This window comes from Dendropsophus ebraccatus, chromosome 9, assembly GCF_027789765.1.
Source record: "Dendropsophus ebraccatus isolate aDenEbr1 chromosome 9, aDenEbr1.pat, whole genome shotgun sequence".
Classification (NCBI taxonomy): domain Eukaryota; kingdom Metazoa; phylum Chordata; class Amphibia; order Anura; family Hylidae; genus Dendropsophus; species Dendropsophus ebraccatus.
The window spans coordinates 68,610,376-68,625,300 of record NC_091462.1 but is presented as its reverse complement, the minus strand read 5'-3'; the positions used below and the strand labels follow the sequence as shown (position 1 = coordinate 68,625,300).

The 14,925-nt window shown below is 43.7% G+C and overlaps 1 protein-coding gene across 2 annotated transcripts in view; it reads left to right on the top strand.

The window, feature by feature from the left end:
- The window catches only part of GLS (glutaminase), a 356,615-nt gene that overhangs the window by 156,122 nt on the left and 185,568 nt on the right, over positions 1-14,925 (top strand). For both annotated transcript variants that reach the window (XM_069983572.1, XM_069983573.1), the window contains exon 10: positions 14,048-14,114. In XM_069983572.1, the coding sequence (XP_069839673.1) occupies positions 14,048-14,114 (67 nt within the window). The remainder of the gene's footprint in view (positions 1-14,047; positions 14,115-14,925) is intronic.

Sequence of the window (14,925 nt, the reverse complement as noted above, 5' to 3'; positions counted from 1 at the left end):
ACCACGAAACAGTCCTTAACCCCTTAAGGTCCAAGCCATTTTTCGTTTTTGCGCTTTTGCTTTTTCCATTTTATGTTTAAAAGTCCATAGCGCTTGCATTTTTTCACCTAGAGACGTATATGAGCGCTTATTTTTTGCGAAACCAATTGTACTTTGCAATTACAGGCATAATTTTTCCATAAAATATGTTGTGAAACCGGAAAAAAATCATTTGCGCTGTCAAATTGAAAAAAAAAACGAATTTGTTTTGATTTCGGGGAGTTTTGCATTTACGCCGTTCGCCCTATGGTAAAACTGACTTGTTATGCATGTTCCTCAAGTCGTTACGATTACTATGATATATAACATGTATAACTTATATTGTATCGGATGGCCTGTAAAAAATTCAAACCATTGTTAACAAATATACGTTCCTTAAAATCGCTCCATTCCCAGGCTTATAGCGCTTTTATCCTTTGGTCTATGGGGCTGTGTGAGGTGTCAGTTTTTGCGCCATGATGCGTTCTTTCTACCGGTACCTTGATTGCGCATATACGACTTTTTGATCGCTTTTTATTACATTTTTTCTGGATTTGATGCGACCAAAAATGCGCAATTTTGCACTTTGGGATTTTTTTGCGCTGACGCCGTTTACCGTGCGAGATCAGGAATGTGATTAATTAATAGTTCGGGCGATTACGCGCGCGGCGATACTAAATATGTTTATTTATTTATTTATTTATTAATTTATATTTATAAAATGGGAAAAGGGGGGTGATTTGGACTTTTATTAGGGGAGGGGATTTTTTATTAATAAAAACACTTTTTTACTTTTTTTTTTACATACACTAGAAGCCCCCCTGGGGGGCTTGTATATACACAGCAATGATCTCTCATAGAGATCATTGCTGTGTATATACACAGCAAAGATCCATGAGATCGGTCATAGATTGCTATGGCCTGCTGCAGGCCATAGCAATCTACTGCCGAGCCGGGATCAGCGTCATTCCGACGCTGAGGCCCGGCACGGCCAGAAGAACGGATCTCCCCCCCGTGATCGCATCGTGGGGGGGAGATCCGACCCACTAGACACCAGGGATAGTGTGCATAAAGCACTTCAATGCAGCTGTCAGGTTTGACAGCTGCATTGAAGTGCTTAATTAGCCGGCGCGGCAACGGGACCCGCGCCGGCTAACAGAGGCACTGCCCGGCTGCACGTGTCAGCCGGGATCAGCGCCGTTGACCCCGCTCTGAACACCCCCCGCGGCGCCATGACGTATTAGATACGTCATGGGTCGCTAAGGGGTTAAAGAGTTACTGTCGTATTTTTTTTTTTTTTTTTTTTTTGCAGAAATCAATAGTCCAGGCGATTTTAAGAAACTTTGTAATTGGGTTTATTAGCAATGAAGACGGGGGAGAGCTTCAAACTGCTTTTTCATGATAAAAATGCATTTTTCGGATAATAAACCCAATTACAAAGTTTCTTAAAATCGCCTGGACTATTGATTTCTGCAAAAAACAAATTCACGACAGTGACACTTTAAATGGTGGAATACAGTTTCATTTTAACTTAAATGTGTCTGTCTATCAACTCCTTTCCTGACCCCCTGCTTTGTTAAGACTAAATACAGGAATTCCGGCCAGTACAAAGACTCCTCACTCACTTTGTCCAACAATCACATGACTGCTTTCTCTCTGTGAGCGCTTAGATGACCTGGGATACGCAGGACTTCCTTTTTTTCACCATTTCCTGTTTTTTGCCTTTTTTCTCAAAAAACAGGAAACGGTCAAAAAAAGAGGGTGTCGTGTTTTCCATGATAAACTAGAAAAAAAATAATGAATGTAAATTGCAAACTTGCTATATATCCAGTGGCGCAGGGGTCGCCGCCGCTACCGGGCCGCTTACCACTGCACTGCCCGCCTCCCACTCCCTCTTGTGACCGCAAGCAATGTTTTGCTTGCGATCACAAGAGGCAGGGGCCCCCGGCTGTCTTGCGGCCCCCAGGGAGCTCTGTGTGCGGCGGGGGGGGGGGGGGGGGGGGGGGGGGAAGTACTTCCAGCGCAGGGAGCATCGCGTTAAGAAAAAACCAGGTCCCGCGAAGCTCCGCCCCCTCCGCGCTAAGCCCCGCCTCCCGCCGGGGGAAGCCCGCCAGCGCGTGTGACCTGGGGGCTACAGAAATCATGCAGGTGAGTATAGATTTTTTTGTTTTTAAGAGGATGATGGGGGTGTAGTGGTATGATGATGGAATAAGAGGATGATGGGGGTGTAGTGGTATGATGATGATGGAACAAGAGGATGATGGGGGTGTAGTAGTATGATGATGATGATGGAACAAGAGGAAGATGAGGGGTGTAGTGGTATGATGATGATGATGGAACAAGAGGATGATGAGGGGTGTAGTGATATGATGATGATGGAACAAGAGGATGATGGGGGTGTAGTGGTATGATGATGGAACAAGAGGATGATGAGGGGTGTAGTGGTATGATGATGATGGGGATGTAGTGGTATGATGATGGAACAAGAGGATGATGAGGGGTGTAGTGGTATGATGATGATGGAACAAGAGGATGATGGGAATGTAGTGGTATGATGATGATGGAACAAGAGGAGGATGAGGGGTGTAGTGGTATGATGATGATGGAACAAGAGGATGATGGGAATGTAGTGGTATGATGATGATGGAACGAGGATGATGGGGGTGTAGTGGTATGATGATGGAACAAGAGGATGATGAGGGGTGTAGTGGTATGATGATGGAATAAGAGGATGATGGGGGTGTAGTGGTATGATGATGGAACAAGAGGATGATGGGGGTGTAGTAGTATGATGATGATGATGGAACAAGAGGAAGATGAGGGGTGTAGTGGTATGATGATGATGGAACAAGAGGATGATGGGGGTGTAGTGGTATGATGATTGAACAAGAGGATGATGAGGGGTGTAGTGGTATGATGATGATGGGGATGTAGTGGTATGATGATGGAACAAGAGGATGATGAGGGGTGTAGTGGTATGATGATGATGGAACAAGAGGATGATGGGAATGTAGTGGTATGATGATGATGGAACAAGAGGAGGATGAGGGGTGTAGTGGTATGATGATGATGGAACAAGAGGATGATGGGAATGTAGTGGTATGATGATGATGGAACGAGGATGATGGGGGTGTAGTGGTATGATGATGATGGAACAAGAGGATGATGAGGGGTGTAGTGGTATGATGATGGAACAAGAGGATGATGGGGGTGTAGTGGTATGATGATGATGGAACAAGAGGATGATGAGGGGTGTAGTGGTATGATGATGGAACAAGAGGATGATGAGGGGTGTAGTGGTATGATGATGATGGAACGAGGATGATGGGGATGTAGTGGTATGATAATGGAACAAGAGGATGATGAGGGGTGTAGTGGTATGATGATGATGGAACGAGGATGATGGGGATGTAGTGGTATGATGATGGAACAAGAGGAGGATGAGGGGTGTAGTGGTATGATGGAACAAGAAGATGATGAGGGGTGTAGTGGTATGATGATGGAACAAGAAGATGATGAGGATGTAGTGGTATGATGATGATGGAACAAGAGGATGATGAGGGGTGAAGTGGTATGATGATGAAAGGGCAGGAGGATGAAGGGGTAGTAGTATTATGGTGGAGGTGGTTGTAGTATGATGATGGAGGGGCAGGAGGATGAAAGGGGTAGTAGTATGATGATGGAGGGGCAGGAGGATGAAAGGGGTAGTAGTATGATGATGGAGGGGCAGGAGGAGGGGACAACATGGGGGGCATTTGTAAGGGGGATGAAATGGGGGGCATCTATATGGTTGATAACATGGGGTCAATCTATATGGGGGATAACATGGGGGGCATCTATAATAGGGACAACACAGGGGGCCATCTATAAGGGGGAAACATTGGGGGGCCATCTATAAGGTGCACTACACAGGGGGTGTATACAATAGGGGGATATGTACTATAAGGGAGTCACATAGAGTCAGGCTACCCAATAAATGAGGGTGTAAAGGGGCCAATACAGATGTGCAGTTTGTAGAGAGATGAGGATGGTGTCAGTGTGAGGAGCCTAATATGTTTGTCTGGCAGATTCTGTGGATTCGTGGCTCCAAAAAGTTCTCATAATGGCCCTGGGCAGATGGAGAAGATGAAAAGGGAAGAACTCCGATCAGAGAAGACGTCCCCTGTGAGTCACCTGATATATTTGCACTGTAATGTATATGGTGTATAGAGCCTGTGTAGAGCTGGGGCCACCTCTATATGACTGGATGAGGTGATATTGGTCTATGTACAGAGGATTTTATTCAGTAGCAGCGGTTGTGTTAGTCAGTATGTGGTAAGGGGGGGGGGGGGCCCAAGTTGACCTCTTGCACCAGGGCCCAAGAGACATTAGCTACGCCCCTGTATATATCACATCGACTATTGATTTAGAAAGTTATAACGACAGGGACACTTTAATGATCTGGTTAAATGCTACCAGAGGCATGGCTGTGCAGATTGTCAGCATGATGCTGACATATACAATACATTGCTCTACAGTAAATTCCTACAACAAATGATAGCTCACAAAGATTCATAAACAATTATAACTTTATTGAAATATCAAACAGCAGACATTAAGAAAAAAATTATTATGGTCACAGATTTGCACAGATGACATAGGTGGGCCACAGAAATCACTGGAACATAATTATTAGGGAAGCATGATAAATTGATTAAAGCAGCCGAAAGGAACCCTAATAAGGTTCACAGTGTTATAGGATATAGTATCCAAAACCTTCTGCACTGTAGCAGCAGGAATGGCCTAAACCTTAAATTGCACAGTGCTGGGAAGTCTAATACACAGAGTCTCCTGTGGACTAGGAGCAATCAAGGTTATAAAACACACAGTAATCAATAGAGACAGTGCCTGACCAGCTTCCGATACAATACAGTGCAAAAGTGCAAAGTATACCTACAGTAAGTCAGGTGACTGTGTGGGTCCTCCCCCAACACATGCTTCCCTAATAATTATGTTTCGATGATTTCTGTGGCCCACCTATGTCATCTGTGCAAATCTGTGACATAATAATTTTTTTAATTATTTTTTAATGTCTGCTGTTGGATATTTCAATAAAGTTATATTTTTTTATGATTCGTTGTGAGCTATCATTTGTTGTAGGAATTTACTGATTTGCTGGTAGCACTATATATACACATTGTGGACATGTGACGGGAAAAGTGCTCGAGGGGAGGTACATCTCACCCAGGTTAATACATAGCGTGAGATGGTGAGTCCAGGAGGCATCGGTGCTCAGCAGTGTTATGCTGCTGAGCTATTATTTATTATTGCCGGGCCTGGACTTACATGGAATGGCAGGTAGGTTTTGGTAGTGGGACTTGCCATTCCCTTCCCCCGATCCAGTATGGGTTTTGGGATCAGGTGAGCTCTGATCCCAATCAGCCTGAGAAGGCAAAAGGTGGGCTCAGTGTACAGGTCCTTTCTCTCAGACAGGAGTAAACAGCCTGCGTGGTCTGTTTGGTGAGAGCTGGGAAGACAGCCGCTGCTGGGGCCTGTTCACACCCCGCAATACTGCCGACTGAAGTGCAAGAGAGGTAACCTGCTTTGTTAGTTAGCGCCCAGACGGGCAAGACCTTTTTGTTTTGTTCTTAAAGCACAGTGTTGCTATATTTCTGTTATGGACTGTTTATGCTGCAAATAAACGCCAAGCTGTTATTTTACAAGTCCAAGTCTGCTGTGAACTGTGTCCAAACACACCATCCCCCGGGAAGATCCCTACAATATATATATATATATATATATATATATATATATATATATATATATATACACACTCAACGGCCACTTTATTAGGTACACCATGCTAGTAACGGGTTGGACCCCATGATGCATCCATGATGCGAATCTCCCGTTCCACCACATCCCAAAGATGCTCTATTGGATTGAGATCTGGTGACTGTGGAGGCCATTTGAGTACAGTGAACTCATTGTCTGAGATGATTCTAGCTTTATGACATGGCGCATTATCCTGCTGAAAGTAGCCATCAGATGTTGGGTACATTGTGGTCATAAAGGGATGGACATGGTCAGCAACAATACTCTGTATTGGCTGTGGCGTTGCAACGATGCTCAATTGGTACCAAGGGGCCCAAAGAGTGCCAAGAAAATATTCCCCACACCATGACACCACCACCACCAGCCTGAACCGTTGATACAAGGCAGGATGGATCCATGCTTTCATGTTGTTGACGCCAAATTCTGACCCTACCATCCGAATGTCGCAGCAGAAATCGAGACTCATCAGACCAGGCAACGTTTTTCCAATCTTCTACTGTCCAATTTCGATGAGCTTGTGCAAATTGTAGCCTCAGTTTCCTGTTCTTAGCTGAAAGGAGTGGCACCTGGTGTGGTCTTCTGCTGCTGTAGCCCATCTGCCTCAAAGTTCGACGTACTGTGCGTTCAGAGATGCTCTTCTGCCTACCTTGGTTGTAACGGTTGGCTATTTGAGTCACTGTTGCCTTTCTATCAGCTCGAACCAGTCTGCCCATTCTCCTCTGACCTCTGGCATCAACAAGGCATTTCTGCCCACAGAACTGCCGCTCACTGGATGTTTTTTCTTTTTCGGACCATTCTCTGTAAACCCTAGAGATGGTTGTGCGTGAAAATCCCAGTAGATCAGCAGTTTCTGAATTACTCAGACCAGCCCTTCTGGCACCAACAACCATGCCACGTTCAGAGGCACTCAAATCACCTTTCTTCCCCATACTGATGCTCTGTTTGAACTGCAGGAGATTGTCTTGACCATGTCTACATGCCTAAATACACTGAGTTGCTGCCATGTGATTGGCTGATTAGAAATTAAGTGGTAATGTGCAGTTGGACAGGTGTACCTAATAAAGTGGCCGGTGAGTGTGTGTGTGTGTGTGTATATATAGATAGATAGATAGATAGATAGATAGAATTAGAGATATATAGATATATATGTGTCTGTGTAGGAGATATATTGCTCTACAGTAATAGTGCAATGTATTTTATCAGTGCTCAGATTTCACTGTTTAGTATTCCACTAGTGTACAGTAATGTACACTAGTGTAAAAGTAAAAAAAAAAGTTTGCACTAAAACACGCAAAAGAAAATCCCCTAATCCCCCCAATAATAAAAATGCATTATATTCCCTATACAATAAACCTTTACATAAAAGCACCAGAATCGCTGTATTTTATCAATCCACTTCAGAATGCGTCCTAAATGAGATGAAAGTCATATATATGTAAAACTTGGTATCAATAAAAACGCCACACCTTTCTGCAAAAAAAGAGCCCCAAACCAGCTCTGTCGCACAAAAGATAACGCTATGGATCTTGCAATGTGGCAACAGTTTTTGTGGGTTTTTGTGCGGAAGATAGTTTCTATTGTGCCAAAGTGGTAATAATTTTTAAAAAATAAGGCTATGCAAATTTGGTATCGCTGTAACCATAGTGACCCAGAGAATACATTTTTTACTGTACACTGGATAGTGTAAGTTTAACCCCTTAACAACATCGGGCGTACGTACGTTCACACACAGCGGTCGGGGAAGATGGCCTGCTATAATGTATAGCAGGCCGTCTCTGCTCGTCGGCACGGGGGGTGATTAACCCCTCCCCTGCCGACGATCGCTGCTATATGCTGATCTATACAGATCAGCATATAGCAGCTGAAAACAGCTTTCCGGGTCATCGGACAGCACCAATCGCCATTAGTGTCCCCACCAAAGATGGCGCCGATGCCACCCCCACGATCGCCGTGATAGGCCGTCCAGTACCGGCCGGCCCATCATGGCGATCTAACTGTAAAAAAACAGTTTTGTCGCGTTCTGCACCCCTCAGCTAGGTAGCTGAGGGGTGCAGAACAGGTGTGTGTGGTGCAGGTGTACCATACTCACCTGATCTGGGCGTCCGGAGCGACGATCTGCGGTCCGCGCCGTCCTCGCGTCTTCTTTGCTTCACTTCCGGGTTCGGTCGTCCAGCGTCGGAAATCTTCGGAAACGCTCGGGTCCTCGGGTTCGGCGAGTCTCGGCAATCTCCGGCAGCGTCGCTCTACTGCCCCCTAGCGGCTGATCAGTGAATATCATTCACTGATCAGTTGCTTTGGGTTAAAAAGATAAAAAAAATTTTTTTTTTTCCAAATTTTTTTTTCTTTTTTTGCGCCCTAACGCCGCTGAGTGCTGATCAGCATCGCACGCAAGTGCACCGCTGATCAGCAACTCCCCCTTATGGCGTAGGGGCGTTTTTCCCCCCTATATCCTGCCGCCACTGGCTGCTGATAAGTGCCGCACATAAGTGCGGCATTTATCAGCAGCTCCTTTCTTGGCGAAGGGATATTTTTTCTTACTGACAAAAAAAACGTAAAAAACACTACACTACACCACACTACATGAAATAAAAGTTTTACACTACACCACTACACATTTACATACCCCATATACCAATACCCGTATAAAGATGGCCCCCAAGGTGTTTTCGGTGTCGGACGTATACGTTATTATTGCCTCCGATACCGAAACAGCCAGTGAGGATGAATGGGGGGATCCTTCTTTCCTCCATTCATCCTCATCATCTAGTGACGTGTCTGGGGGTAGTGTAGCGTACGCTGCCCCCCAGACACGTCTTTTCCGCCAGTACCGTCCCAATAAGAGATCACGGTATGGCGTGATATTCTACAAACTCTGTGAGTGTACCTCAGGGTACACTTACAGATCCAGAGTACGTGCACACTGCGGAATGGCGAAGGATAACCCTTTGTGCATTCCGCAACTGGCACCCGCTGGCGGACTGATGCGGGCACGCGTCTCCACCCATGTTATAGATTCCATTCTATGCACGGGCGGATTCCGTCGTCCGTCCAAAGAATGAACACATTGGACAGAGGGCAGAATCCGCCCGTGCATAGAATGGAGTGTGACACGAGCGGAGACGCACGCCTCCATCAGTCCGCCGGTGGGTGCCAGCTGCGGAATGCACAAAGTGTTATCCTTCGCCATTCTGCAGTGTGCACGTAACCTCAGAGTGTATGAAGGAAAGGACACCCGAATCCACCCCCAGATGCCCCCCCCCCCAATCCTCTGAGTTAGTGGGAAGATCATTCGGGAACTGATCTTCCCACTGCTAAAGGTTACCACCTGTAACTTTTATACCAGCGCCCCCTCTTTCGGTCCCTCGCTGCCTGAGCTACTGTAGCTTGCGGCACGATCCGTAAATATCAGAAGTAGTAATAAAGCCCTAATATTTAGCAGCCATGGAGCGGACCCAGCGCTTCTGGATATGAAGGACCCCGTATCACACCAGGACAACATTTTCCAGGTGACGTCCCCCACACTGGAGAAAGGGAGACCCCAGAAGAAGTGCAGAGTGTGGCGTAACAGGGGGATCAGGAAGGACACCATTTTCCAGTGTGACACCTGTCCTGATCACCCCGGCCTCTGCATACTGGATCGCTTCAAGGCGTACCACACGTCATTGGGGTTCTACATTATCTAAATTCTTTCCCTTATTCCTATTTCAGGGTCACGTTGATCCAGGGATTATTCTGATCGCCATTATGGAGTCGGGAAGGAATTTTTTCCCTGTGATGAGGCTACTGTCGTCTGCCTCACGAGGGTTTTTTGCCTTCCTCTGGATCAACACAGTTTGAATTTGATGGACACCTGTCATTTTAAACCTTATAAACTAATAATTGGCCTAATACCCCCAAATAAATTAGAATGGTCCCTTTTCCCCAGCTAAATAGGTATGGCCGCCATTCCCATTAGAGGATGCCACGATGCAATTACAAAGCCTCTGTGCACCAGGACAGTAGAAACCCCCCACAAGTGACCCCATTCTGGAAACTACACCCCATAAGGAATCTAACGAGGGGGGCAGTGGGGATATGGCCCCCTGGTGACGGCCACATTTGGGCCGTGAAAATGAAAAAATTGTATTTTTTATTTTCATGGCACATGTTCCACTTATGTGCCCGTCACCAGTGGGGTCCATATGCTCACTGTACCCCTTGTTGGTTTCCTTATGGGGTGTAGTTTCCATAATGGGGTCACTTGTGGGGGGTTTCTACTGTCCTGGCAGCACAGGAGCTTTGTAATTGCGACATGGCCTCCATCCTCCATTCCAGCCTCTAAATGGCGCGCTGTCCTTTTGGTCGCTTGCCCTGTGCCCATATGGCACATTATATCCACATGTGGGGTATTTTCGTACTCAGGGGAAATTACCCTACACGTTTTGTGTTCACTTTCTTTTTTAACCCCTTGTGGAAAAGGAAAATATCAAGGCTAGACCAACATTTAGTGTAAAAAATGTTAAATTTTTACACAATCATTCATCTTGTCTTGATTTTTTTCATTTTCACAAGGGGTTAAAAGATAAAAAAAACACTAAATGTGTAGAGCAATTTCCCCTGAGTATGGAAATACCCGACATGTGGACATAAAGCGCCATGCGGTTGCAGGGTAAGCCTCCAAAGGGAAGGAGCGCCATTTGGCTTTTTGAGGCTGGATTTGGCTGGAATGGATTTCGAGGGGCCATGTTGCATTTAAAAGGCCCCTGTGTTGCCAAGACAGTTGAACCCCCCCACAAGTGACCCCATTATGGAAACTACACCCCTCAGGGAATGTAACAAGGGGTGTAGTGAGCATATGGACCCCACTGGTGATGGGCACAAATGTGGAACAATATGGCGTGAAAATGAAATATTACATTTTTTACACTATAATGTTGGTTTAGCCTTAAATTTTTCATTTTCACAAGGGGTTAAAAGAGAAAATAACACACAAAATGTGTAGAGCAATTCCCCCTGAGTCCGTAAATACCCCACATGTGGACATAAAGCGCCATGTGGGTGCAGAGCAAGCCTCCGAAGGGAAGGAGCGCCATTTGGATTTTGAAGGCTGGATTTGGCCAGAATGGATGATGAACGCCATGTCGCATTTACAGAGCCCTCGTGCTGCCAAAACCCTGGAAACCCCCCACAAGTGATCCCATTCTGGAAACTACACCCCTCAAGGGATCTAACAAGGGGTGCAGTGAGGATATGGACCCCTTAATGACGACCACATTTGTGCCGTGAAAGTGAAAAAATGAAATTTTTCCCTTTCACGTCACATTGTTCCACATTTGTGCCCGTCACCAGTGGGGTCCATATGCTCACTGAACCCTTTGTTAGATTCCTTGAGGGGTGTAGTTTCCAGAATGGGGTCACTTGTGGGGGGGTTCCAGTGTTTTGGCAGCTCGAGGGCTCTGTGAATGCGACGTGGCCCTTGAAATCCATTCGAGTAAAATCCAGCTTGCAAAGGCTAATTGGCGCTCCTTCCCTTTGGAGGCTAGTCCTGCGCCCGCTTAGCACTTTATGTCCACATGTGGGGTATTTCCGTACTCGGGAGAAACTGCGCTACATGTTTTTTTTTTTCTTTTATCCCCTTGTAAAAATGAAAAATTAAGGCTAGAACAACGTTTTAGTGTAAAAAATAGAATTTTTCCTTTTTTACACCACATTGTTCTGAAAATCTGTGAAGCACCTGTGGGGTCCAGATGCTCACCGCACCCCTTGTTACATTCCTTGAGGGGTGCAGTTTTCTAAATGGTTTTTAGGTTTTGGCACCCCAGAGCCTCTGCCAACCTGAAGTGGTACAGTCAGAAATGATCAAATATAACGGAGCCATTGAAATTCACTAGGCGCTCCTTTGTATCTGAGGCTTGTGGTTGTGTCAAATAGCGCAATAGGGCCACATATGGGGTATTTCTATCAACTGCAGAAACGGGGCAATCAATATTGGGGTGCATTTCTCTGGTAATAGGTTTATCATTATGAAAGATATTGGATTACAATAAAATCTCTGCACAGAAAATAAAAATTTTCAAATTTCTTACACACTTCGCTTTTATTTCTGTGACTCCCCTAAAGGGTTAAAAAACTTTCTGGATGTGCTTTTTCAGAGTTTGGGGGGTGCAGTTTCTGAAATGGGGTGCTTTGTGGGGCTTTCTAACACACAGTCCCCTCAAATACACTTTGAACCTGAACAGGTCCCTAAAAATATCTGATTTTGAAATTTTACAGAAAATTTGGAAAATTGCTGCTAATGTTTTAAGCTTCCTATTGTCTAAAAAAAATGAAATATAGTTTAATAAATGCCGCCAACATAAAGTAGACATGTTGCTAATGCTGCTCAATATATATATTATGTGGCATAACCATTTTCTGTATAAGCAGAAAGGTTTCAAAGTTTGAAAAATGCATTTTTTCACAATATTTTACGTTATTTTGGTGTTTTTCATAAAGATTCGTTATGAGTATCGACTCCATTTTACCAGAAATGTAAAGTACAATATGTCACGAGAAAACAATCTCAGAATCGTACGGATAGGTAAAAGCATCCCGAAGTTATTAATGAATAAAGTGACACTGGTCATATTCATAAAATTTGTCTCCGTCCTTAAGGCCATTTCAGGCTATGTCCTTAAGGGGTTAATATAAAAAAATATATAAACATAATTTTTTTTTTCTATTATCCCTCCAAGAAAGGGTTAATAAAAAATAATCAATATGTTTTATGAATCTGAAAATGGTGGCATTAAAAAGGTATAAGTTGTCTCGCATAAAACAAGATCTCATCAAACAACGCTGCGACCCTTGGAAGGTGCCAATGAAAATAGTATAAAAATGGCTTTGTCATTAAAGTCCAAAATAGGCCAGTCACTAAGGGGTTAAGGAGACTGAACCTTAATTTCAAATAAAAGCTTTGTTTTAAAGTATGAAAAATAAATAAATAAAAAAAATATATATATATATAATATATAAATTGCAAACTTGCTTTATTTCACATCCCCTATTGATTTAGTTATAACAAAATAGACACTTTGCAGCAAACATATTTGTCAGTGTAATTTCTTAAACTGGCATACGTTAACAAAACACAGGTTAACAGCAGTATTTTTAAACTATTTAGTGCATATGGCCAACTGAAGCGCAAGCACATAGTGTGTTTTTACCCCTATATACTTGACATGTTGTCTAAATATGGATTTTAATATGCCTGATTCTGCTTAGCCTAACTCTATGGCCAAAATTAAAAATATGCCTGTAATATGCTTGTGTAAAATTGGCCAAGGGCTGTAAATGTACATTCATAGCATTTTAATACTGGTGGCTGAAGAAGCTGGATGCAGCCCTAGGGAGTCCTGGAAAACATATAGCTACATATTTAGCTTATGGCTAGGTTTATAGGCTGACGAAACTACGTCTGTTCCCCATTAATGGCTGTTTTTGAACGTTATACAGACGGAATTAATGAACATGGTCATTAATTCCGGCCATTGGTAATGCTAAACAACGGCCATTCACGCGGAACGTCTGTTGTTTCTACAGCATGGGAACGTAGCCTATGGTTGTAAGGCTAAACAAGTAAGGCTTTATTCACACTCCAGTTCAAGACCCCTCCTTCAGCACGTTAGGAAGAATAGACTGCTACTAATTAAAATATTATGACAAATTCCAACTATATGCCATAACCCTAGTAATCAGGAGTTTATTTTTATCAAATCTGTATTTTATTTTTAAAAGTAACAGTGGATACTGACATAGTATTATTTTTGTACAGAGGAAGTAATAACAAGTAAACAGTGAGTATAGGGTATAAAAGTCCACATAACTTGGATGGTGGTCCACAAGAGGGTAGGAAGTAAACAGTTATTTCCGATCGGTGAGATGTAGAATATGTCCATTGGGTGACATCCAGCAGAGGATGTCAGCTGCGTAAGCTGACCCAACAATCCCTTACAAATAGAGGAGGGCATGTCAGCCTACAGTATAAGTAGGTCTAGCGACTTCGTGCAGAAAAAATAGAGATAAAGTAATACAATAGAGAAGTAGTGGGCCTCTAGTCAGGGAGTTTAATTTTAAACCTTTTTCATTTGTATTCCGCCCTTACTTTGCAAGTCTTGCATTGTCTTAGTACATTGTGATACCTGTTTTTAATTGATAAATATATTATGGATAAAATAATATGTATATTTATTTCTAGGTTCCAGTCTGAAAGAGAAAGTGGAGACAGGAATTTTGCCATTGGATATTACCTAAAAGAAAAAAAGGTGTGTAACCCACCACACACACACACACACACACACACACACACACACACACACACACACACACACACACACACTATCAAGTTCAACCTAAAGTATAAGACTTCTGTGTTTATCTATATGAAGTCAAACAAACCGTATGAGGTAGATGCCAATCACTGGGGAAAAAGAAGTCCTTTCTACCTTCGAAATGGCAATCAGAATAAATCCCTGGATCATAATACAGTCAAAATTTATATAGAGTAAACACACCAATGAGCCAAAACACTTAAACCACCTATCAAGGAGTAGGATCAGTGGTGGATTGAGTAGACCATAGGACCTGGGCTGTTGCCCAAATTTGAACCCCCCCTTCTTCCTTCTCTTTACCCTATCTGCTGTATAGTTCATACCACATTATTTTAAAATCAGCCAACATTTTGCCCACAAGGTTATAACAGCCATGTTTTGCCACACAAGGTAATACTGTACCTTTTGTGTCCCTGCATTGTAAAAGTGTCCCCTTTAGCATCAAGTAAATAGTCAGTTAATAGGTAACAAGGTAATAGGTAAATAGGTAACTGTTGTAACAAGATAATCTATAATCATCTGTTCACACATAGCATTTGATTAAACGGGTAGTGCGGCGCTAAACAATTATTCACTAAATAACACACATTACAAAGTTACACTTAGTTACTATGTTAGTGAATCACCCCCTTCCCTGTGCCCCCCCCCCCCCCCCCTCCGGAAGTGTAGTGCTCTATACATGCCTCTTGCCGACACCCGCCCGCCATCTTGTGCCAATGATCATCTTCGGACTGACGGCCGAACC